Source organism: Lepidochelys kempii, chromosome 5 (assembly GCF_965140265.1).
Source record: "Lepidochelys kempii isolate rLepKem1 chromosome 5, rLepKem1.hap2, whole genome shotgun sequence".
NCBI classification, from domain to species: Eukaryota; Metazoa; Chordata; order Testudines; family Cheloniidae; genus Lepidochelys; species Lepidochelys kempii.
This window is the reverse complement of record NC_133260.1, coordinates 72135693-72162389: the sequence shown is the minus strand read 5'-3', so window position 1 is coordinate 72162389 and position 26697 is coordinate 72135693. Positions and strand designations below refer to the sequence as shown.

Sequence of the window (26697 nt, the reverse complement as noted above, 5' to 3'; positions counted from 1 at the left end):
AATTACTACACAACCCCAGGACGTGGATCGAAGCCTGAGCCTGCCTGAGCCCCACCACCCCAGGCGGGAAAGGGGTAAAAGCTGAAGCCCAAAGGCTTCAGCCGCAGTCAGGGGGCCTGTAACCCGAGCCCCACTGCCCAGGGCTGAATCCCTCGGGCTTTGGCTTCGGCCCCGGACAGTAGGGCTTGGGCTTCAGCCCTGAGCCCCTGAAAGTTTCAGCCAGCCCTAGAAACCTCATTAAAATGGGATCCTGACCCACAGTTTGAGAACCACTGGACTAGATGATCATGATGGTCCTGTCTGACTTTAAAGTCTATGAGTCTAATTTCTGTTGGTGAGAAAGACAAGCTTTGGAGCTTACACAGAGCTCTCCTTCAGGTCTGGGCAATGCACTCAGTGTGTCACAGCTAAATACAGATTGTTTAGTCTAAGTAGTTAACACATTTAATGGAATCATTCTAGGTGACTTGTCCAGTAAATACCTCTCCAGTCACAGGAGAGAAAAGAGGGGGAAAAAACCTGTGTGTGGGTGGGAGTTAGTGAGTTACAGATTGTTGTAATAAGCCATAAATCCATTGTCTCTATTCAGTCCATGATTTTTAGTGTCTAGCAAAGTTATGAATTTAAGTTCCCATGCTCATCTTTTGAAGGTGCAGGTTTCCTTTGAGGATGAGGACTGAGAGGTCAAATATAGAGGAGATCGCTTTGTGAAAAGTGTTCATCCACAGATGATGATGTGTTTTTGTCTTATTATTTTTCTCTGAGAAATCATTTGAGAACATAGTGATTGTCTCATTTCACCCACATAGCTGTTACTTGGGCATTTAGTGCACTGGATGAGGTACTCTATATGTTATGAAAGGTGTGTCACCCAGACACCCTGAAAGAACCTGTTTCAATATAGAAATAAAACCCCCTCCCCGATCACTCACCCCTCTTTGTCACCTAGCACCACACTAACCCATATAAGATATCATTAAACAATTACCACCCATACTCAATGGGGACCACATCCTGAAAGAAGTCTTTCCAGACCCCCTCTCCTGGCCTTCATACAACCCTCTAAACTCTCCTAGTTCATCATCAGAAGCAAATTCTCCACACACCAGGACACACCAACTCAAAACAGCACCAGACCGTGCCAGAACAACAGATCCAAAATCTGTAGACATATCTCCACTGCTATGATCAATGATCAACACTCCCACAACACGCCTTTCAAGATCCAGGGGTCCAACAAATGGCTATCACAACATGTGGTGTATCTCATCTAGTGCACTAAAGAAAAGTTCCAGAGGCATTCCTGACAATTACAGGCTGGTAAGCCTATCTTTAGTACCAGGCAAATTGGTTGAAACTATAGAAAAGAACAGAATTATCAAACACATGGATTAAAACAATATGTTGGGGAAAAGTAAACAGCTTTTGAAAAGGGAAATCATGCCTCCCCACCTATTAGAATTCTGTGATCCAGTGCTTAGCCAGTGACTTCCACCAGTTCAATGGTTTGACACTCTTTAAAACTTTGGCAGCACAGTGTACTGCTTAATATTTTATTTATTTAATTTAAATTATTTTAATAGCTTGTAGTAAGTTTAGGACTTAACATAGGTTGTCAATTTCAAATTTAATTTTAAATAGGCTTATTTGTAAAATGAAAAATATTTAACTGAAATCTAAACATCCAAGTTAAATAAAAAGATCAGATTAGAATTAAAAACTTGATTTTTATCCACTCTAGCCTTGGCTTTGTTATATTAGAAGCCTGGTTCTATTCCAATTACTGCCTAAAATAACCTTGTGCAAGTTATCTTATCTGAAATGGGTGAATAATAGTTATCCCTCAAGGTAGCAGTCTGAGACCCTAGCTCATAGTACGGGTTGTGAAGTGCACAAAAATATCAACAGCAGTTGGTGGAAAAGCCTGGGCTAGAACTCATAGCCTCTGGGCTTGCAGGTTAGTGTACCTTCTACTAAAGTACAGGGCATTGCATGGGCGGAAACAAACACACTCTCTCTCCCTCCTTCCTGAAATCTGTTCCAATAGTGGAACTTTTATCATCACTGTACTGATTGGCTAGCAATAGCTCTAATTTTGAACAACAGTGACTAATCATTTGCAAAGGTAGTCAACTGTTTGCTGCAATTGATGGCTTTTCTGGGCAAAAATGAATTGTTACTTCACAATGCATTTTATTTTTTTGAGGTTCAAACACTGAAGGTACACCCCCATTCTGAAGATACGAAAAGAATAAATGTTTATTTTACTGTAATTCCACCACAGATACAAAAAAAAAAAAAAAAAAAAAAGAAATTGAAAACAAAGGATACTGGATGAACAGAAAAATAGGGTCCAATCACTAGACTAAAACAAATGAAGCTGAATTTTGCTGCTGTTGAATCACAAAGAAAAATACTAGTCTGCCAAATCCCTAACAGCTGCAATTACTCATGTTGCATAAGAAAAACAGCTTAAAGCTTGATGAAAATAATCTCTGGGTAAAATAAATCCTCTCTCTTTTGTCTACAGAAATCATCATCATCCAATGAAAACACACTTCACCTACTACAAATTATGGATATTATGTTGACAGTGCTTGTACCTGTACAGTAAATTAAAACAAAGTAAAATATTTAAGGAAGGCATTTACAGCAAAATGGCTTTTTAAAAAAGTTCTGTATGCAAATTTACATTTGTAGTTGCCAGCCAAAACTGTTCATCTTTTGAGGTGCCCTCACTCAAAAATGTACTGCGAACAAAACAGGTAGATGGCTCCTAAATATAGCGTAAGCATTTCATTCCACAGAATATATATGTAACATGGGTCTTAAAGGCAGAGGTGGCAGTGCCACCTCTGTAGGTAAAGTTTCCCGACACTTTTCATTATAATACCCGGTTTTCAGTTGCTTATAAAATTTTGCCAAATGTTAACCTTTTGGACTGAAATTTTCTATTCTGAATGTCTCTTTCAGGATGAATTTTTTTGGTACGATATATTACCCAAGCTTATACTACTAGTATCTACTGGTCCTAGATTCTACAAGGATAGGAGCCTTATATATGCCACAAAGATGCCAACCTAATGGAACAACAAATGGCTGCTTATGTGTAATGTAGTAGCATCTAAAGACCACAAGAAAGTTGGGCCTCACTATAGTAGGCACTGTAAAAAAACATATATGTCCCAAAGAGCTTTAAATTCTATAGTTTTCAGTAAAAACAATAACCAGGTAGTCACATATATTTCTTGCCCCTAAAACCAGCCCTTTCTGAAGTTGCATTGATGTGATATGCTGCCATGGCCTATTTGTGTATTGAAGAGTCTCCAAATACTCACTGGCAAGATAACTTAAGTTTAGATAAAAATGGTCCTTAATTCTGTAGTTGTGTCCAAGTGCTATTAGGGTCCCTAAAGAGTGGGAGGGTATTACATATTGTACCACAATCCTGCAGCAGAATGGGGGAGGCCTTGTCTACACAAGACATATCAATTGGTGATATAGGAGCTGAGCATTTGACACGGATTCTTCTTCCAGATTGAATGAGCCCATAGCACCCACACTATCTAAATGTGTGTAATATTTCCATGCTAATCCATGCTTGCACTGCCTTACACCAGGGGTGGCTATAATATTTGACAGCAAGATACCATCTCCCTCAGCTAGTGAACCTCCTGAGTCTGTTGGCAGAACCTCCCTCTCTTTCCCCTCCCCCTTTAGCCCCCGAGTTTCTGAAATGCTCAGCCATTGTTCCCATATCACCTGGTACCAGCTCTACAGATCCTCAATTTGTGATCCAGGTGTGGATGACTAGCTATGACTGCTATCTCTGCCCCTTAGAATAATTTCTCACTCCAGCCTTGCTCCTCCACGCATGCTGCTCTCCAGTAGCATCCCCACACAGCTGGAGATGAGCTGCAAGTAGTTTTTAAGTGAGGTAAAACTTGGGGGTACATTTAATCTGATAAGGTTCAACAAGGACAAGTGCAGAGTCCTGCACTTAGGATGGAAGAATCCCATGCATTGCTACAGACTAGAGACTGAGTGGCTAGGCAGCAGTTCTGCAGAAAAGGACCTAGGGGTTACAGCGGACAAGAAGCTGGATTTGAGTCAGTGTGCCCTTGTTGCCAAAACAGCTAACGGCATTTTAGGCTGTATAAGTAGGAGCACTGCCAGCAGATCGAGGGACGTGATCATTCCCCTCTATTCGGGATTGGTGAGGCTTCATCTGGAGTACTGTGTCCAGTTTTGGGCCCCATACTATAAGAAGTCTGTTTGTTTTTCAGAGAATAACTATCAGAACTATTTTTATATTAGAAAAAAAGCTAGTTTTTATCCTCTCAATTCCAAAATGACGAACATTTTCTTGAACTTAAAAACACAATTTTGGACACAGACCAACTACGGAAAATTTCAGCCCCAGTGGTCAATGTTTGGGTAAGATACAAGTATGTAAAATGGGCTCATAAAGGAAACTGATTTACAACTTAATTACAGTGGCTGCTACCGGTGACCACTATAATAGATGCTGGCATGTAATGACACAGGAATCCTGTTATCTTTATTTATATATCAGTATTTTCCTGTAGAAGCGTGACATAAGACTTCTAAAATAAGGTCTCACACAAACTGGATAAGCATTCACCCTTTTCCTATCTGTACTTCTCAGAAGATTAACAAACCACATAACGCCTTATCAGATCTCTAAATTTAGAAAGAGAATTACTATACTCCAACTTGTCAGATATATTAGGAAAACAACATGACAAATCCTTTGACCAAATAGTCTGGCTATAATAGTTACGAGCTAAATCTCAGTCCTAACCTTTCCAAGGTATTGCAGTCTTGTCTCTTTATTGAATTCTTGAACCTGGATTTTTAACTGAAATATCAGTACTCACCACACCCGTAGAGCAGCGGTAACCCAAGCTGCTCTCTGCATCTCTAGCTTTAGCTCATTTGAAGTACACTGAAGTAATGTTATTAAAATGTACTGCCAAGGAAGACAGAAGACACTCTCTGCAATTCCCACTGATTAATTCATAAAGCTACAATGGCTGAGAAAGCAAGAGGCACCCATTTTCTTGGCTGAAGCAGAAGAACAGTAGTACTAGCAGCAAAACTAATATTTCTTCCTCCCCCGCAAAGATAAGACTAGGAAAAGAAAGACTATAGCAGAGGAACCAACATCAAGATATACTGTAATTACATCATGTCATTTATTGAGCCAAAATATTCTAGCCCACCCAGTTCATTCTATTAAGTGTTGATGGATTGACTTTTTGCTTTGCTTTAAACATACAAACACACGTGTGCACATCCTCTAAGCAAAAAAAGGCAAATGCTCACTAACCTCTGCTTCAGCTGCTTGTGACTGCAAGAGCTGTCGTATACGAAGTATGTCTTTCTCTATTTGCTGAATTCTTGCCACCCTTACCTAAAAATGAATAAATTTTCAAATTTATAGTTGTTTTTTTTTAAAAGAAATATTTACTGTAGAAAATGACAATGTGAAAAAAGAGTTTATGGCAAAAACTGTTGACTACAAAACAGAACTACTTCATTAGTGTGATAATTTCAGTAACTGCGCATACGCATGAAAGAGGCATACGTGAAAATACTTTACACAGCGTAATGGTCATCTGGATTTTTAACACAACTGACATTAATTTGGATCTATTATTAAACTGACATACTATATAAACTATTAAAGTATGGTAAGAGACACATTAGCCAGAAAACACTTTTTCCGCCTAAACAGTTTCCTCCCTCTGTCATTGATGTATCATGTTGTCTTGAGAAAGTTACTTCACCTCACTGTCTTAGATGCCCTGTTTGTAAAATATAGATAAAACTAAATACATAGCTATCCTGCACAGAGGTTTTGCAAGGATTTACATTTGCAGAGTGTTTTCAGCCTGTAAAATACTGAATAACTTCCATGTATTATTAGCCATTCTTTGGGCAAACTATGAATATTACTACAGTCCTGTGTTAGCCCTATCACAGTTACTTCTACATTACTGAAAACTGACTTCAGAAACACCAATTTGCATAATAAAAGGCAGTAAGACAGTATTATATACAGAAGTCTTGCTAAGTAGCAACAATAGGAAACTAAGCAAAAAAATAAACGTAAACTTCAAAAGAACTCAAGAGTAACAGTTTGATATTAACGGACACTAAAACCAGATCTCTCTCATAGTTTTAGGGTTGAGAAAACATTTTCATCCTCCCAAAATGGGAGTTACATTATTTTTTAAAGGTATTCTGTTGCTACTATAAAGAGTCCAGTTTATAAGCAATTAGCCTGTGACCAGTTGTGGGTGTCACATCATACTGTTACTCCACTCTGTATGACTTATTATTGTGAGGATGCAGAATATTGAAATATTTGGAAATACTTTTTTCTACTCAAGCATTTTTGTAAATGTCATATTCAGCTTACTCATAAGAATGGAACTGGAACATTTGGAAGAACTGCCTGATAATTTTTCTGGTGCTGATGAATAAAGGTTACATTTTAATCATGGGTATTTTTAGTAAAAGTTATGGACAGGTCATGGACAGTAAACAAAAATTCGTGGCCCGTGACCTGTCCATGACTTGTACAATATACCCCTAACTAAAACTTGGGTGCTTACAGGGGATGGTGGCAGCGGCCCGGGTGCCCTGCTGCTGCTGTGGGGGGCGGGCAGGGCTGCAGGCACCCTACCTGGCTGCGCAGCTCCCCAGAAATGGCAACATGTCCCTTAGCTCCTAGGCACAGGTGTGGCCAGGGTGGCTCTGCGTGCTGCCCCTGCCCTGAGCGCCGGCTCCACAGTGCCTGTTGGCCAGGATGGTGCCTGCAGGCAGAGGCAGCGCGAATAGCTGATTGGCTGCTCCTCCACCTAGGAATCGAGGGATGTGTTGCCGCTTCTGAGCATCAGCCCCGAGATAAGCACCGCTTGGAGCCCGTGCCCCAAACCCCGCCCTGAGCCCCCTCCCACACCAACTCCTGCTGCTACTGGGAGGGAGGGTAGCCCGAGACTGCCCCAGCAGCAGCAATCGGAGCAGCTGGTCCAGGGGCTGCCCGAGCTGCTCAAGCGGCCCCCGGGCCAGTCATACCAGCTGCTGCAGATGTCATGGAGGTCACAGAAAGTCACGGAATCCGTGACTTCTGTGACAGATTCACAGCCTTACTTACAAATCAAGAAGTTTCCACAGTTGTTGTCACTAAATAGTCAGCCTTTGCCAGTTTTCTATATACTGTGACAAAGTTCCTGCTCTGCCTTGGTGGGTCTTGTGCTTATTGGCGGATTTGCTTGCCTTGGAGCTTCAGAGCAGCCCTCAGCTTGGCTGTTTTTCTGAATTCACAGTCCAGGTCGACTCCCTCTGTGTCTGACCAGGAGTTGGGAGGATTTGGGGGGAACCTGGCCCACCCTCTACTCCAGGTTCCAGTCCAGGGCCCTGTGGAATGCAGCTGTCTAGAGTGTCTCCTGGAACAGCTGTGCGACAGCTACAACTCCCTGGGCTACTTCCCCATGGCCTCCTCCCAACACCTTCTTTATCCCCACCATAGGACCTTCCTCCTGGTGTCTGATAATGCTTGTACACTTCAGCCCTCCAACAGTCCGCGTTCTCACTCTCAGCTCCTAGTGCCTCTTGCTCCCAGCTCCTCACACGCACACCACAAACTGAAGTGAGCTCCTTTTTAAAACCCAGGTGCCCTGATTAGCCTGCCTTAATTGATTCTAGCAGCTTCTGGATTGGCTGAAGGTGTTCTAATCAGCTTGTCTTAATTGTCTCCAGAAGGTTCCTGATTGTTCTGGAACCTTCCCTGTTACCTTACCCAGGGAAAAGGGACCTACTTAGCCTGGGGCTAATATATCTGCCTTCTATTACTCTCCCATAGCCATCTGGCCCGACCCTGTCACAATACTTACAACAAAACAGAGGATATCTATGTGTATCAACACGTGCCAAATGTTGACTATTTAATAGTTTCTGCTGTAGTTTTAGTTCAGCATAGCTTTGTTAAAGTCCTTTTAATGAAGTTTTAGGTAAAATGTTATAATCTATAATCTTGTTTCTTGTTTCGAAGCAATGAAATAGTTTTGAGTGTAGACTTTTTGAAAACCTAATTTTAAATACCTGTAGCTTAATTTTAAGTTTTGCAAGCATTAGTGCCTCTTGCTTTCTAATGCTTGATCTAGTTTTTTAAATGTATATATGTGACACACTGTACCTCAAAGTAGCACTCTGGATCTCCCATGTTCACCACTGTCACATGTTTATGATATGTTTTGTATGATGCATGCCTTGTGAGGTATCATTTTAAAAGTCTTGATATGTTGGACCTTAATATCCTGTTGAACTGTATGTACTATCATTGAATGTGAAGTTATGAAGTATTGCTATGTGTGTTACTGAAATATGTTGTGAGGTTGGGAGATGCCCATAGCTGGTAGGCCTTTCAGTAGCAACAAAGGGGCAACTATCACTGGCCAGACAGGCGTTGATGGCCCATCAAGAAGAATCCATTATCCCAAAGACTTCTTGAAGGCGGCACGTACACAATGACATCTGCCTTACCTGCCACATCACACCAAGAATCTTTCTAGCAGCTGGAAGAAAATATAAAAGAGGGACAGTGACATCATCACTTGGCCTCTCTCCTCCTCACCTCAACACCTGGAAGACTGTCTGGAAGACAAAGACTTGGAACTGGAGAGATTGGTCCCAGGCTGGGAAGGGATCCAACCTGTGTATTGAGAACTGTGAACTGCCTGTAACATCTATTACAGTGAGAGACTGCTTGATTCAAATCTTGCTTAGTCTGTAGAATTTAGACTGAGTTTATTCTGATGTAAGCAACTCTGAACTCTATGTCTGCTACATATAATCACTTAAAATCTATCTTTCTGTAGTTAATAAATCTGTTTTATATTTTACCTAAAACAGTGTGTGTTTGTTTGAAGTGCTTGGGGGAATCTCAGCTCAGATTACAAAAGCTGGCACATGTCCACTTTCCTTTGACAAAGTGGCGAACTAATTAATGAGCTTGCACTGGCCAATGGAGTATTGAGCAGTGTAAAATGGGATATATCTAGCTGGGATGATTTGCTGGTGCCCCTCTCTATATGACTTATGAGTGGCTCAGGGAGCATTCATGCGATTTAGCTGGTTGTGGGGCTCCACATGCTGATGGCCGAGTGATCAGTGCCTGGAGGTGTTTTGCTGCTTGTCACTGGCATAGCATTGTGTGAGACAGCCCAGCCTGGAGAGTTAAAGGGGCACAGCAGTCCCACAGTTCCAGGTTGTACCCCGGGGTTCCTGTCACAGTAAGGAAAAAACATTTCAATGAAATAAATAAAATATGTAAGTACTATATAGAGCCATATTCCCCATATCGTAAGAGGACATTTTAAATGTGTGTTTACTGTTTTATGATGTAGGAAAGCTAAGAGGAAAAAATAACAAAGGAAACAGAAAAAGTTAAGGAAAAAATGGGGAAAGATCAGGCACAAAGAACAGATTATGAAAGACAGATTCTGAACCTTTTTTTAAGGCCAAAAATGAAGACTCCTCATAACATACTCAGAATTTGTCCTTTTTAATCAGCCTTTATCTGATGAATTTGTGAATTCAGCTGAGTCTTGACACAGAACTCAACTATTCCACTGAAATCACACTGGGTATGACAGAGTCAAGACACACATACAAAATCAAATCAACTATAAAACCAAAGTTAGTGTTTTTTTGTTTTCTTGGGTTTTTTTTTGTTTTTTGGTATAAAGTTCACAAATGTTCAGAAAAACATGAGCAGAACTAAAATTGCACCCTGGATTGCATGATTAAATTTTGTTCCAAAATACTGAACATCTTATTTATAGACACCCCCATTAATGTCTACTTAATATTTCCCCTTAGTTTTACTATAAAAATACAGAAAAAATAGCATTAAAAATGTGACCAGAAAAGCACAAAAAAGCAGGATTAGTAGTGCTGGTTAATGCTGTACAAACTTTCTCACACAGAGCTTAGTTACTGTAGTATATCTATATTCTAATTTGTATTACTCCTGCAATTTTGCTGGAGAAGAGAGAATATGGCTTTGTAAAGGGAAATCATGCCTCTCTAATCTTTTAGAATTCTTTGAGGGGGTCAAACGTGGAGAAGGGTGGTCCAGGGGATATAGTACACAAACTTTCAGAAAGCCTTTGACAAGGTCCCACACCAAAGGCTTAAGAAAAGTAAGCAGTCATGGGATAAGAGAGAAGGTCTTCTCATGGATCAGTAACTCGTTAAAAGATAGGAAACAATGGGTAGGAATAAATAAATTTCAGAATGGAGAGAGGTAAACAGTGGTGTCCGCCAGGGCTCTGTACTGGGACCTGTATTGTTCAACATATTCATAAATGATCAGCAAAAAGGAGTAAATAGTGGTAAAATCAGGTAAAAGGGGGTAAAATTTGCAGATGATACAAAATTACTCAAGATAGTTAAGTCCAAAACAGATTGTGAAGAGTTACAAAGGAATCTCACAAAACTAGGTGACCGGGTAACAAAATGGCAGATGAAATTCAAGATTGATAAATGCAAAGTAATGCACATTAGAAAACATAATCCGAATTATACATACAAAATGATGGGGTCTAGATTAGTTGTTACCATCAAGAAAGAGATCTTGGAGTCACTGTGGATAGTTCTCTGAAAATATCCACTCACTGTGCAGCGCTAGTCAAAAAGGCCAACAGAGTTTTAGGAACAGAAGAACTTTCTTAATTATACTAAAAACATTCAAAAAAATGTATTGTCGGGAACAATCTTGCATTGGTACAGTGATGGAATGGATAACCCAAAGAAGTTATTCTATTTCTACTATGATTCTATGTCTGACTGAAACTGCCCCAAAATTGGGTTTAAGTGCTATTAGTAATTTATTGCTCAAAACCAATAGGAGAAAATGGGTCCATAAATGAAAAAAAATTCAGACTTCTCAGGATTTGAGGCAACTTTTGCCACAAACAGATGCAACAAAACTGGCAAAATATATAATCTAGCAGATGTAATGGAAATATTTAACTAGGTACTTATATGGCTTTCATCACAGTAGTATTTGTGTACCTCACAAACATTAAAAAATTTATCTCTACAGTACCTTGTGCAATAGAGAAATATCTCCATTTTACAGATGGAGAAATGGAAAAATTAAATGATTTGTACAAATTCAACACAGAAAAACTGTGACAGAACCAGGAATTAAACCCATATCATGTTACTCTTGGTGCGGTCATTTAAATACCAGACCATCCTTTCCTCTTTAGCGTTTGAAAGTATGAGTAGAAAAGTGTTACAGCAGAACCGCAGAGTTACGAATGCCAGAGTTATGAACTGACCAGTCAACCATACACCTCTTTGGAACTGGAAATATGCAATCAGGCAGCAGCAGATATTTAAAAAAAGCAGTACAGTCCTGTGTTAAATGTAAACCACTTAAAAAATAAAGGGAAAGCAGTATTTTTCTTCTGCGTTGTAAAGTTTCAAAGTTATATTAAGTCAATGTTCAGTTGTAAACTTTTGAAAACAACCTTTTGTTCAGAGTTACGAACAACCTCCAGTCCTGTGGTGTTCATAACTCTGAGGTTCTACTGTATCTAAAAACAGCATGATAAGAAATGGAAAAAATAATATATCAAGAAAAGGAGGAATTCATGGGGAAGAAACATTGTTTAAAATCTTAATACATTTCCTATTGTGTGCCAGATATGGTCTCTTACCTCAGAGATGCTGGGGGTGCACAACCCCCGCCCCGCCTCTTCCCACCACCTCCCCCGAGGACACCCTACCCTCACTCCCCACACCCAGCACCTCCTGTATGCTGCGGAACAGCTGATCGTGGTGGGCGAGAGGCGCTAGGATGGAGGAGGAGGAGCTGATTGGGGGCTGGGGGAGGGCTGCCAGTGGGTGCTCAGCACCCACCATTTTTTTCCCTGTGGGTGCTCCAGCCCCAGAGCATCCATGGAATCAGCACCTATGTCTTATATATTGTGACAAAGTTCCTCCTCTGCCTTAGTGGCGGATCTGCTCACCTCGGAGATTCACGGCAGCCCTCAGTTTGGCCACTTTTGCTAGTGGCTCAAACCTGCTGTCCACTCAGCTAACCTCATCACTGGTCAGCATGGGAAAAAGGAAGGAGAACAATTCCCGCGGTCTCTGCTGGCCCACCTAGTGGGTTGGGGGACAGGCCAGGAACCTTCCCCTCTGGTGGCACCCACAGTCCAGGTCAACTCCTCCTTTATCCAATAGGGAGTTGGGAGGATGGGAGGAACCCAGGCCCTCCCTCTACTCCAGGTTCCAGCCCAGGGCCCTGTGGATCACAGCTGTCTACAGTGTTTCTTGTAACAGCTGTGTGACAGCTACAACTGCCTGGGCTACTTCCCCATGGCCTCCTCCCAATTCCTCCTTTATCCTCACCGCATGACCTTCCTTCTGATGTCTGATAATGCTGGTACTCCTCAGTCCTCCAGCAGTACGCCTTCTCGCTCCCAGCTCCTCGCACACGCCTCACTAACTGAAGTGAAGTCCTTTTTTAACCAGGTGCCCTGATTAGCCTGCCTATCCTAATTGATTCTAGTAGCTTCTTAATTGGTTCCAGGTATCCTAATTAGCCTGCTTGCCATAATTGGTTCCAGCAACTTCCTGATTGTTCTGGAACAGCCCATTATCTTACTCAGAGAAAGGGGACCTGCTTAATCTATGGCTAATGTATCTACCTTCTATCACTCTCCTGTAGCCATCTGGCCTGACCCTGTAACAATATGTACGTACAGTGTCTGCCACAATTGGGCCCCTAAATCCAAATCGTGGCTTTTAAGTGCTACCATAAAATAAATGCTTATGTTTACTATTAATAACAATAAAGGCAATAAAGAAGTCTGGAATCCTGTTTCATTCACACACTGGTCCAAATCTGAAATAGTTTAGTCTAACACGGAAAGAATCACTGAACAAAGCACAGGAAAATTATACTTTTTCATCTGTGTCCATGCCGAACTGTAAAATATTGCGGGATATTTATCAGGATCTGAGTAAGAACATGTTGAAGTGATTTAGATTATAAAGATAAGGAGAAGACAAAAAATGTCCAGGCAGTGTTTATGTCACTGGAAATCGTATGAGAAATTTGGGATAAAATTAAACAAAACTCTTGTAAGTATTAAAATAGAAATGTCACACCATAAAGTAAGCTACACTGAACAGCAACATCTACTTCCCAAACAGATGCAAGAAATAAAATATCATTCCCAGGAGGACTCACCATCTATAATCCTTTGACCACTACATATAACTCCAAACATGATGAACAGCTCTGCAGAAGGACCTCAGAAAAACTAAGGAATTATCTTCTGCACCTTAGATACTCCAAAAGGGACCTTCTCAAAAAAGAGACCAACACATGCTCCAACACACTGGAAGAAAAAAAAATAAAATCAGGAAACCTACCTGGAGATCTTGGAGGAAACCCAAAACAACTATCAAATAACTCAATGACAGCCATCCAATACAAAAACAAAACATGGAACCAACTACAGTAACTCCACAACTAACAGACCACCTCTGAGAAAAACCAAGAGACCAGGACCCACCACACAGACACGATACGACACTCCAACCTAATCAATCAATAAAGATCACCCCAAAAAGAACTGAAGTATCTTCATTCTCCAAAGGACTGAACTTCTGCCCCACCACAGAACCTGATACCATACTAACAAGTGGAAAACTAGAAGAATTCTTCTGCAGACTCCACATTGAGGAATTATTTCACAACGATGACACCACCCCACAACAACCACATTCCCACTGATGATCATGAGGAAAAAAGAATCAGTTGACTGGACACCCCCCAACGGACAAAACTACACACTGTATCTTTACATCAATTGCTACTTCCTCCAGAAACTTAGCAGCATTAACAACTTCCCCCAGAAAATCATTCTTGCCACCATGGATGTCACCTTCCTATACTCCAACATCCTTCATCATGACAGTATCGCTGCCTGCCTCAAATACCTACAAGATAACGTACAACACTAGGAAATCCACCCTAAACACATCACCAAATTCAACCATTTCATCCTCACCCATCACAATTTTACATTCAGCAACAAACTCTTTGTCGAAGCCATGGGAACAGCTCTCGGTACTAGGAGATGGCTCCCCAATATGCAAACCTCTTCATGGGCTACCTCAAGAAGAATTTCTGGAAAAATGTACTATGGAACTAATGATATAACTGAGACACATTGATGATATTTTCATCCTCTGGAGAGATGACCTAAATGCTGTCTTACATTTCCACCACAACTTCAACAACCACCAACCATGCATCAAACTCTCTAGAATACTCCCACACTAGCATCAACTTCCTGGATGCCACGATCAGCTCCAACAATGGAATGTTACAGAAGGCCTATATCCAAGAAAACCCCGGATCACCACACTTAAATAGATCCAGTAACTAACCCAGACACACCAAGAAATCTGTTATGTGCAGCCAGGTACTCAAATACTACAGAATTTGCGCCAAGGTGAAAGTCTGGGATACATACCTTATCAAACTTAAAACCACCTTCAGCAAGCAAGAACACTCCACCAGAGAAGTAGATCGCATCATAGAATGGCCCACCCAAATAGCCCAGGACAACCTGCTTCAACACAGAAAAAAAAACCCGCTGACCAAACACCGCTAATTTTCACCAACCACCCCACATTGGAACCCATTTGGGGTACCATCAAACAATTACAATCCATACTTGATGGAGACCCTATACTGAAAGAAATCATCTTCCCTCTTTTGGCCTTCAAACAACCCCCCCAACCTCACCAAGCTAATCATTAGAAGCAAGCTCCCCACAGATCAGGCACACCAACTTAAAGCAACACTAGACCCTGTTAGAACAGATGCAAAACCTACAGACATATCTCCACTGCTATGACAATCAATACTACACAATAACACACCTTTCAAGATTCATGGGTCCTAAACATGCCTATCACAAGTGGCGTACCTCATCCAGAGCATTAAATGCCCCCAACAACTATATGGGTGAAACCAGACAATCACTACACTCTCAGATTGACAGGTTTCAGAGTAACAGCCGTGTTAGTCTGTATTTGCAAAAAGAAAAGGAGTACTTGTGGCACCTTAGAGACTAACCAATTTATTTGAGCATAAGCTTTTTTCACGCTGTAGCTCACGAAAGCTTATGCTCAAATAAATTGGTTAGTCTCTAAGGTGCCACAAGTACTCCTTTTCTTTTTGCACTCTCAAACAAACTCTCAGAGAAAAATGATAAGACAAAAATATCATGTCACCCATGAGTGAACAATTTTCACAAAGCAATCACTCCATATCTGACCTCTCAGTCCTAGTACTCAAAGGTAACCTGCACCACACTTTCAAAGGCAAACATGGGAACTTAAATTCAGAACTCTGCTAGACACTAAAACCAGGAACTCAAAGACATTGGTTTTAAGACTGATGACAACAATTGGTAATACACTCCTCTTCCTCCTACCCTTAATTGCCCATTTTATTTTAAGTGGTCTCCTACAGCATGTGTGAGCCCCTTATGTATAGCTATCTGTCCCACCTTGTATTTAGCTTAGACACTGATTACCTTCCTCAGACATGAAGAACTTTGTGAAGCCCAAAGTTTGTATCTTCCACCAAGAGAAGTTGGTCCAATAAAAGATATTAGCTCACCTACCTTCTCTTTAATATGATGGAAGACTGAGTCTCAAACCAAATATGAGAAATACTAACACAATGGGCAGTATTACTGATATAATAGATAATGTCTAATTTTATACTGATAACCACTTCACTTGGGTATTACTGATACTTTGAGCATGATTTTTAATTAATCTTCAAGTGTTCCTTTAATCTGTTTGAATATAGGAATGCTCTTTTAACTTTATGTCCTTTACATGAAATTTCCATTTTTTTCCTTTGGTTTCTTTGCAATATATTCTATTTTGGCTGTCAAGCAATTAAAAAAATCAATCACATTTAATCATGCTGTTAAATAACAGAATACCATTTATTTAATTTTTTTGGATGTTTGCTACATTTTCAAATATATTGATTTTAATTACAACACAGAATACAAAGTGTACACTGCTCACTTTATATTATTTTTATTACAAATATGTGCACTATAAAAATGATAGAAGAAACAGTATTTTTCAATTCACCTCATAAAGTACTTTAGTGCAATCTTTGTCATGAAAGTTGAATTTATAAATGTAGAATTATGTACAATAAAACCTGCATTCAAAAATAAAACAATGTAAAACTTTAGAGCATGCAAGTCCAATCAGTCCTACATCTTGCTCAGCCAATCGCTCAGACAAACAAGTTTGTTTACATTTGCAGAAGATCATGCTGCCTGCTTCTTGTTTACAATGTCACCTGAAAGTGAGAACAGGCACTTGCATGGTATTGCTGTGGCCAGCATCACAAGATATTTACATGCCACACGTGCACTAAAGATTCATATGTCCCTTCATGATTCAACCACCATTCCAGAGGACCTGCGTCCATGCTGACGACAGGTTCTGCTTGATAACGATCCAAAGCAGTGCGGACTGACGCATGTTCATTTTCATAATCTGAGTCAGACGCCAACAGCAGAAGGTTAATTTTCTTTTTTGGTGGTTTGGGTTCTATAGTTTCTGCATCAGTGTTTTGCTCATTTAACTTTTCTGAAAGCATACTCCACACCCCGTCCTGATCAGATTTTGGAAGACACTTCAGATTCTTAAACCTTGGGTCCAGTGCTGTAGCTATCTTTAGAAATTTCACATTGGTATCTTCTTTGTACTTAGTCAAATTTGCAGTGAAAGTGTCCTTAAAACGAACAACACGTACTGGGTCAACATTTAAGACTGCTATAACATGAAATATATGGTAGAATGGGGGTAAAACAGAGCAGGAGATGTACAATTCTCCCCCAAGGAGTTCAGTCATTAATTTAATTAACACATTTTTTTTTAAACGAGCGTCATCAGCATGAAAGCATGTCCTCTGCAACAATGGCCGAAGCATGAAGAGGCATATGAATCTTTAGCACATCTGGCAAGTAAATATCTTGCAACACCATTTACAACAGTGCTATACGAATGCCTGTTCTCACTTTCAGGTGACATTGTAATTAAGAAGTGGGTGGCATTATCTCCCGTAAATGTAAACAAACTTGTTTCTCTTAGCAATTGGCTGAAGGAGGAGGATTGAGTGGACTTGTAGGCTCTAAAGTTTTACATTGTTTTTTTTGAGTGCAGTTATGTAACAAAAAGAAAATCTACATTTGTAAGTTGCACTTTCATAATATAGAGATTTCACTAAAGTACTTGTATGAGATGAACTGAAAATATTATTGCTTTTGTTAATCTTTTTTACAGAGCAAATATTTGTAATGAAAAATAATATAAATTGAGCACTGTACGCTTTGTATTCTGTGTTGTAATCTAAATAATATATTTGAAAATGAAGAAAAAATCCAAAAATATTTAATAAATTTCAATTGGTATTCAATTCTATTAACAGTGTGATTAATTTTTAATTGCAATTAATTTTTTTAGTTAATCACATGATTTAACTGCTATTGACAGCCCTAATTTCTATCAAATTCATTTAAAAAATAATACTTCTAAGTTTTCAAACAATGCACAGTCAACCTATGGAACTCTTTGCCAGGGATGTGGTGAAGGCGAAAACTATAACAGGGTTCAAAAAAGAACTAGATAAGTTCATGGAGGATAGGTCCATCAATGGCTATCAGCTAGGACGGGCAGGGATGCTGTCCCTAGCCTCTCTTTGCCAGAAGCTGGGAATGGGCGACCAGGGATGGATTACTTGATGATTACCTGTTCTGTTCATTCTTTCTGGGGCAACTGGCACTGGCCACTGGGCTAGATGGACCTTTGGTCTGACCCAGTATGGCTGTTCTTATGTTCTAAATCATCTCGATTATTAACAAAAGACTTGCGGATAAAGAGTCTTCCTATGCAAAATACAGTGTACAAATCCTAATAATACTTTATTATAATTAATTATAATTTTACTAATGAGTGTGATTACAGGTGAATTTATCATCACTTTTGTAAAGCTAAAATAAAACTATAATAATATCTGATTTAAAACACTTAATAAGGTTAGGAAAAATAAGTTAGATGTAAGAATATTTCAGACATCTAAAGATGTAGTATCTATAAATGCTAGAATGAAGCAATATCTATAAATACTAAACTGAAGCTCTAATCTAGGTTAGATTTAGGTTAAGATTTGTGAACAGATTTGACAGTGCTGAAATCCTGAACAGTTTAAGAGTTTGGGGCCAAAAATATAGGAAATTTTGTAAAGCCACCTGTTTCCACAAGATTTCTGATAGTCTGAGCCAAAATCTCACAAGAACAGTTATGCTTACAAAATTTCAGACACATCTGAATCTAGAAAATGTAAGCTCCACAACCTTAAGGCAAGATTCCCTTTATCTTGACTGGTGCGAAAAAAGGGTAGTATATCCCTTTAAGGTCCCCCCCCCAGAGACTTTGAGAGTGGGGGGGGCATCACATGAGCTGGTGGGGCTCAGGGAAAATACTGGCTCCTATCCAGTGCAAGTGTTTGTTTGACAGTCTGGTTCACTGATAAATCAGAATTGGAAGTGGACTTAGGGGAAACAAGCCCTAAAGAAGCTGGGGAAAGGATTAGGGCTCCTAATGTCTGGTACAGCTGAAACACAGCCCCCTTTTCCCCAGTCCCTTAACCCTCATAGAAGGAGAGGGCAGTGGGCTCCCAGCAATCGGCTGGGAACATGTTGGGAGGAGGAATGGGAGCAGCCTTCCACTAGAGGAAAGTGATTAAGGAAGGAATCATGACCTTCCTTTTACAAATTATTGCTGGTTAGCTCCCAGATGAGTTAAGTAATAAGGTTGTGGCCTAATTAAACTATATCCCTTGCATCATCTTTCTTTCCACATGTCTTTCTTGTCTCAGTGCAAGAGGCTGGACTAGATCAGTGGTTTTCAAAGGGCGGGTCGTGACCCAGTACTGGGTCATGGCATGTAAGGCACTGGGTTGCCTTGCTCAGCACCCAAGGACCCTAGCGGCTCTGGTCAGCACTGCTGACCGGGATGTTAAAAGTCCCGTCAGTGGTGCTGCCCAGCTAAGGCAGGCTAGTCCTAACTGTTCCGACACCGTACTGCGCCTGGAAGCAGTGGGTCTGGCTTCTAGGCAGGGGGGCCACAGGGCTCCGCACGCTGCCCCCACCCTGAGCACAGGCTTCACACTCCCACTGGCCAGGAACCAGCCAATGGGAACTGGGGGAGGAGGGGTGGTGCCTGTGGGCAAGAGCCGCATGGAGCCACTTGAGCGCCTTCACCTAGGATGCAGCAAATATGACCAGAAAGAAAAGTGGAGTTGTGAAAAAAATCTGTGATGCAGCTGGCAATGACATTGTTTGGAATCACTGTTTCATTCACCGCAAAGCTTTGGCGTCCAGGGGTATTCCTGCTGATCTTATGGCAGTACTGAAGGAAGTAGTCAAAATCGTAAACTTCATTAAAGGGTGCTCACTTAACAGCAGGGTTTCTGAAGTGCTACGCTCAGACATGGGAACAGGACACATGCATTTACTGTTTCACACTGAAATAAGTGGCTGTCATGGGGCACAGTACTTATCAGGGTGTAAAAACCCAGGAACAACATTTATTTTTTTGGGTGGGGAAACAGTAACTTGGCAACTTTGTTTGATGACAGTTGGTTAATACGTTGTCATACCTTGTTGACATTTTCTCGATTTTAAATGAACTAAACTTGAAGTTACAAGGAAGATGCAATGATTTGTTTCAACATTGTGAAGAGATATAAGTGATTCAGAAGTCATTGGCACTGTGGCAAGCACGTCTGAAAAGTAATCGGCCCAGCTACTACATGTTCCCAACACTGTTACAACACATTGAGGAGAACACTACCAGTGAGGAAAAAGTGAATGAAATGAAAACTATCAGACAGTTACATCTTGCAGCTCTGACAGTTTAGTCGCAATTTCCCAATAAAGGAGTTTGAATATTTGAATGAAAAACTCTGGTGAAAGATCCTTTTGCTTTCAAAAACCGTGAGGCAATAATGGAGCTAAATCTCACGTCTGAGCAAGAGAATGAGCTGCTGCATCTCACCTGTGATAACACTCTGAAAACACGGCACAAGTCAATAAACCTGTCATCATTTTGGATCAGTGTTTCCAAAGAATATCCACAGCTAAGTAAAGTAAGTGTGCTCTTGTCACTACCTTTCACAACAACCCACATGTGTGAAGCTGGATTTTAAACTTTGACAAGATTAAAAACTAAAGAAAGAAACTGACTGAACAGTGGACCTGATATGCTGGTAGCCCTTTCATCCTGCAATCCTGACTGGAACGAGATCATGAGGAACACACAGCCCCACCAGTCACATTAAGTAAGTGAAACTTAACCTGATCGCCTTTATAGTGTTTTGTTTAAAAGTAATGACTTTGTCTACTGTTAGTTATGTAAAGTGGGTTAAAGCTGGAATGTATTGCATTATTATGATTTTATGAAAATTATATCTTTTAACTAGAGTTACGTTGGGTGGCGGGCATCCACAATTTTCTTCAACTAGGTCGCGAGGAAAAGAAGTTTGAAAACACTGGACTAGATCACCTCTCAAAGTCCTTTCCAGGGTTACATTTCTATGATTATATGTTCAGGACAAATAAGAGCCTTCTCATTTTTAATTCAAGTAGAAACAAAATTTGTAAGGGCAGGATTAAAATTTTTAACTTTTACTCTCTCCAAAATCTTAAAGAGTTAAAATCCATGGTTCTAGTTTTGACCTCTCTCTATTAACAGCAGCAGTATTACAGAATTGTTCAAAGGGTCAAGTTAAACAAAACAGGTTAAATCTGTTTTCTCTTTTTGTCAATTCTAATCTCCACATGAAGTTATGAACTCTAGGAAGTGGACCAAGTCAGTTTATTATAACTTCCTTAACAACTATTTAAATGGCTAACCTCCTTTGTAATATGGCTCTTTTAATTGTTTTCACATTTTTATATGGCTAAATTGTTTCTTTTTCCACAAGCTTACGTTTTACATGTGAAATGTTTAGTGTCAGATATACATTCTGACAGAAGACATTAAAAGCTTAGAAAACCATGGAGCAGAATGAAAGCTGCAGAATGTATGAGTTCATTGCATTTGCAAGTTTGAATAGCCTAGTTTATATTACTTGAACACTATGGTGAACTAATCTACATAGAGTTCACTATCAACATGTCAGTTTACTCCTAGGAAAGCCAGTTAGCTTTTATCTATTTTTAATATCACAATTTCTACCCTTGATATGAAAAATCCAGGATGAGCTAGAGGTCATGTTCAGAAGAAAGTTATAGTTTTCTTGCACACACACATATCTTCCCTTCTTTTTCTGAATTTTGTAGAAATATAGGGATGGTGCTTTGATTACAATCAACAGGACAGTGAACATTTTTAAAGGGTTTCATGAACAAAGATCTACCTATGTTAATTCCTAGCAGAAAACAGGACATATAAGGAGGTAGCTACTTAGAGATAACATCCTTTCAAAATAATAAAGCTACAGTTGGGGAGTGGAGGGAGAGAAGAGAGAGGAAGAGTGTTTAAAGGTTAAAACCAGTGACCAGATAGGGTGTGCCATTTTAAATATATCCGTTACTCCTACTTCAAACAACAGAAGCGGCTCTTTTGAGTGCCCATAAAAGCTGGGCATCCAGGCTACAGTTCCCACTCATCTTACTTCACCATACCAAAGTGTTCATAATAAAGGACTACATTTAACACTTCTGCTGGTGGTTCAACATTGCTTTCTCCTACAGCCTTAATCTACACACCTGAAAGAGTGAGTCTTAAAATGAGAAACTACAGATTATGCTGCCAAAAATGAATTTTACATAAACCAGGGATACCGGGAAAGTCCCACTAGTTTGTTTACCTGTTTCATTATGAAAAATCTTCTTAAAAATAATTAGACACTTGACTAATTAAAATTACTTCATATTTATTTTGTATTAAAGTGAGAGTTCAATGAAGAAAATGAAGATTGAAGAGTATATTACTTTGATTAATTCATTTTGATAAAACTTTCAGTCACAAGAAAGCATGCAATTCTGCTGAGAGTTATTTACGTAAATGCTTTGGAACTGGTGGTAATGAATTATCAAGGTTATCCAACATTGACACAGTGACAGTAGTCTGCATCAGCAGTCAGCAATTGATAATTTCCATTTCTCGTGCCACACAGCTCCATTTTGGGTTCTATTTTCAAATATGGATGAAATAGTCTGCTTGCAAAATTATGCATGCATTCATGAAGGCAAAACAACCCTTTGCTGGAGCAAACAGGGATTTATGGGAATATGAGTTTATGAGTATGAGTATATTTTTGTTGGTTCATCTGGACTTAATGATTAGCCCTTTATATATGTACTTTGGTGACAAAGTTTAACAAAAGCAGTGGGATTTTATTTTAAACTCAATAATGCAAACTAAAAGAAGACAGTATAGCAGAATAGAAAAAAATGCAGTTTCAGACACATGTTATTTAAAATTACAGTTATAATACTCATTAACCAATATTTAAAAATACTCCCCTTTTGGAAGGATTTTCTACCTCATAAATTCTCAAAACTGCTCCTAAGTCTTCTACTAATCCAGTAGAGGGATATTTGTTCATTTACTGTAGAGGGCAGGGATTTTGTACAATACATGTTTTGATACCCATTTTAATATTTAAAAAGTTCTCTACGTGGAAAAACTCTAAGACACTGCTGTGTTCATAAACGTTCAAAGACACAATCACCAATAATTTAAGAAAATCAAAAGGATAACCCATTCTATTCAGTTTAACTTTAAAAAGTAAAACATAGTTTAAAAAAAAATTACATTACCTGTGCCCGCTTCTCCATGTCCTGACAAGTACCTAATTGTTCTTCCATGGCAGCTCTGATTTGCCTCGCTTCATATTCTAACTGCCTTCTTGTCATGTCTGTTTGCAAGGAGAACTGGAATCCAAACACGGAAAAGACATTTTAGCAAGCAATTCTGGATAAAAACTATCCTGAACAAATGCAGAACAATTAATTTCATACTGGTACTTCATAAATCTAGACAAAAACTGAACACTGGGCCTAAAATAAAATTTTATTGGTTATCAACAAGGATACATACTAGTATCCAACGGCTAGCTTTTTTCCTGTAAATCACGTAAGCTGTCTAAACAAAAGACCACACCACAACATGCAAGGAGGATTCAGACACCAAAATATGTAAATCAGCATACCACTAGAAGACTTATTTATTCTGCAAGCTTTCTAAGTATGAAAAAAAAAACTTCTATGTACATATTAATCAACCACTGCTAATACAGGTACTTTTACTACAGTATTGTTAGATGCAGTAGATTATCAAGCTCATACCCCAAGAATAAAACATATTAAGTAGATTTGGGGTCTAGAGGTGAAATATAAGTATTAATTAATGCTGTAACATGGGGCCTACAGGCCTGTGATATAATCAGCTTAGTCGCACAAGGCTGTAGGCATGAAACAGTTTGGCAAGACTAAAGTAACCTTGTACCAGTAAAGGGTAATATTAAAGTAAAAGATGGGGTACGTGCTGATGTTCTGGAAACTATGAAGCAACAGACCTGAAAATATGCTGCAATGTGCCAGTTAATACCACAAGATGCCAAACAGTAACATTTTGGGGGATTCTGTAATAACCTCTAGTTGCTATGGTAACTTTCTGACAGAGATGTTAATGAGAATGAGGGAAACTAAGGAGACAGCCAATAAGAAATGGGGCATTCCTAAATTAGTGGGGTGTGGAAGTATGGATAAGAGAAAAGGAGTTGGAACCCTTATGCATATGCATGAACCTTAGCAGGCATATGCATAACTCAGGATAAAAAGGTGTTTCCCATCCTCTGTGCCAGGGGAAGAGGAGTGGGAGGGAAGGGTGCCAAGGGGGAGAGCCAGGATGACAACCACAGGAGGAGGAGGAGGAAGATAATGACTGCCACTCCACGGTCCCCCAGCAGGACCTGCGAGATGTGAGTAATGCCAGTCATAGGGCTCAACCCTTTACACAATCTGTCTGTCTGTTATTGTATTTCAATGGTTGCAGGATTGTTTATCTGCTTAGTGGATTTGTTGATAAATTGCAATGGTTTCTCATGTGCTTCTAGAGACTCTTATTCTAATGATAATGATACCAATATTCCTAATGCAGTAGCTCTCAAGTGACTGAACATTTATTGACCACTGTGCTCTAAAAGATCAATATTGGTTATGGATTAGTCAATCACCAATCCATTAATAAAGTTACAGGTGGTCCCACACAGCATATTGTCTAGGGCATCAAGCAAGTCTAGTTTTAAACATCTTCATGTAGACTTAAAAGTACTGTTCTTTTGAAAATTAATAGACAAAAAATAAAAGCCTGCAAGAAAAATCAATTTAATCATAGAATCATAGAACTGGAAGGGACCTCAAGATGTCATCTAGTCCAGTCCCTTACACTCATGGCAGGACTAAGTATTATCTAGACCACTCCTGACAGATGTTTGTCTAACATGGTCTTTAAAATCTCCAATGATAGAAATTCCACAACCTCCCTAGGCAATTTATTTCACGCTGACAGGAAGTTTTTCTTAATGTCTAACCTAAACCTATCTTGCTGCAATTTAAGCCCATTGCTTTTCTTCTTCCTCTTTTACATACTTGAAAACAGTTAAGTTATCATGTCCCCTCTCAGTCTTCTCTTTTCCAGACTAAACAAACCCAATTTTTTCAATCTTCCCTCATAGGTCATGTTTTCTAGAACTTTAATCATTTCTGTCGCTCTTCTCTGGAAAATTTGTCCACATCCTTCCTAAAATGTGGTGCCCAGAACTGGACACAATACCCCAGTTGAGGCCTAATCAACACTGAGTAGAGCGGAAGAATTAGAATCATAGAATATCAGGGTTGGAAGGGACCTCAGGAGGTCATCTAGTCCAACCCCCTGCTCAAAGCAGGACCAATCCCCAATTAAATCATCCCAGCCAGGGCTTTGTCAAGCCTGACCTTAAAAACTTCTAAGGAAGGAGATTCTACCACCTCCCTAGGTAATGCATTCCAGTGTTTCACCACCCTCCTAGTGAAGAAGTTTTTCCTAATATCCAACCTAAACCTCCCCCACTGCAACTTGAGACCATTACTCCTTGTCCTGTCCTCTTCTACCACTGAGAATAGTCTAGAACCATCCTCTCTGGAACCACCTCTCAGGTAGTTGAAAGCAGCTATCAAATCCCCTCTCATTCTTCTCTTCTGCAGACTAAACAATCCCAGTTCCCTCAGCCTCTCCTCATAAGTCATGTGTTCCAGACCCCTAATCATTTTTGTTGCCCTTCGCTGGACTCTCTCCAATGTATCCACATCCTTCTTGTAGTGTGGGGCCCAAAACTAGACACAGTACTCCAGATGAGGCCTCACCAATGTCGAATAGAGGGGAACGATCACATCCCTCGATCTGCTCGCTATGCCCCTACTTATACATCCCAAAATGCCATTGGCCTTCTTGGCAACAAGGGCACACTGTTGACTCATATCCAGCTTCTCGTCCACTGTCACCTCTAGGTCCTTTTCCGCAGAACTGCTGCCTAGCCATTCGGTCCCTAGTCTGTAGCTGTACATTGGGTTCTTCCGTCCTAAGTGCAGGACCCTGCACTTGTCCTTATTGAACCTCATCAAATTTCTTTTGGCCCAATCCTCCAATTTGTTTAGGTCCCTCTGTATCCTATCCCTGCCCTCCAGCGTATCTACCACTCCTCCCAGTTTAGTATCATCCGCAAATTTGCTGAGGGTGCAATCCACACCATCCTCCAGATCATTTAAGATATTGAACAAAACCGGCCCAAGGACCGACCCCTGGGGCACTCCACTTGATACCGGCTGCCAACTAGACATGGAGCCATTGATCACTACCCGTTGAGCCCGACAATCTAGCCAGCTTTCTACCCACCTTATAGTGCATTCATCCAGCCCGTACTTCTTTAACTTGCTGGCAAGAATACTGTGGGAGACCGTGTCAAAAGCTTTGCTAAAGTCAAGAAACAATACATCCACTGCTTTCCCTTCATCCACAGAACCAGTAATCTCATCATAGAAGGCGATTAGATTAGTCAGGCATGACCTTCCCTTGGTGAATCCATGCTGACTGTTCCTGATCACTTTCCTCTCATGTAAGTGCTTCAGGATTGATTCCTTGAGGACCCTGCTCCATGATTTTTCCGGGGACTGAGGTGAGGCTGACTGGCCTGTAGTTCCCAGGATCCTCCTTCTTCCCTTTTTTAAAGATTGGCACTACATTAGCCTTTTTCCAGTCATCTGGGACTTCCCCCATTCGCCACGAGTTTTCAAAGATAATGGCCAATGGCTCTGCAATCACAGCCGCCAATTCCTTTACTTCTCGTGTCTTGCTTACGACACTCCTCCTAATACATCCGAGAAGGATGTTCACTTTTTTTTGCAACAGCGTTACACTGTTGACTCATATTTAGTTTGTGGTCCACTATGACCTCCAGATCCCTTTCTGCAGTACTCCTTC

The 26697-nt window shown here is 40.1% G+C and overlaps 1 protein-coding gene across 7 annotated transcripts in view; it reads right to left on the bottom strand.

Annotated features, from left to right (window-relative positions):
- The window catches only part of APC (APC regulator of WNT signaling pathway), a 189218-nt gene that overhangs the window by 54490 nt on the left and 108031 nt on the right, over positions 1-26697 (bottom strand). For all 7 annotated transcript variants that reach the window (XM_073344697.1, XM_073344696.1, XM_073344701.1 and 4 more), the window contains 2 exons: positions 22998-23111; positions 5354-5437 (listed from right to left, as the gene is read on the bottom strand). In XM_073344697.1, the coding sequence (XP_073200798.1) occupies positions 5354-5437; positions 22998-23111 (198 nt within the window). The remainder of the gene's footprint in view (positions 1-5353; positions 5438-22997; positions 23112-26697) is intronic.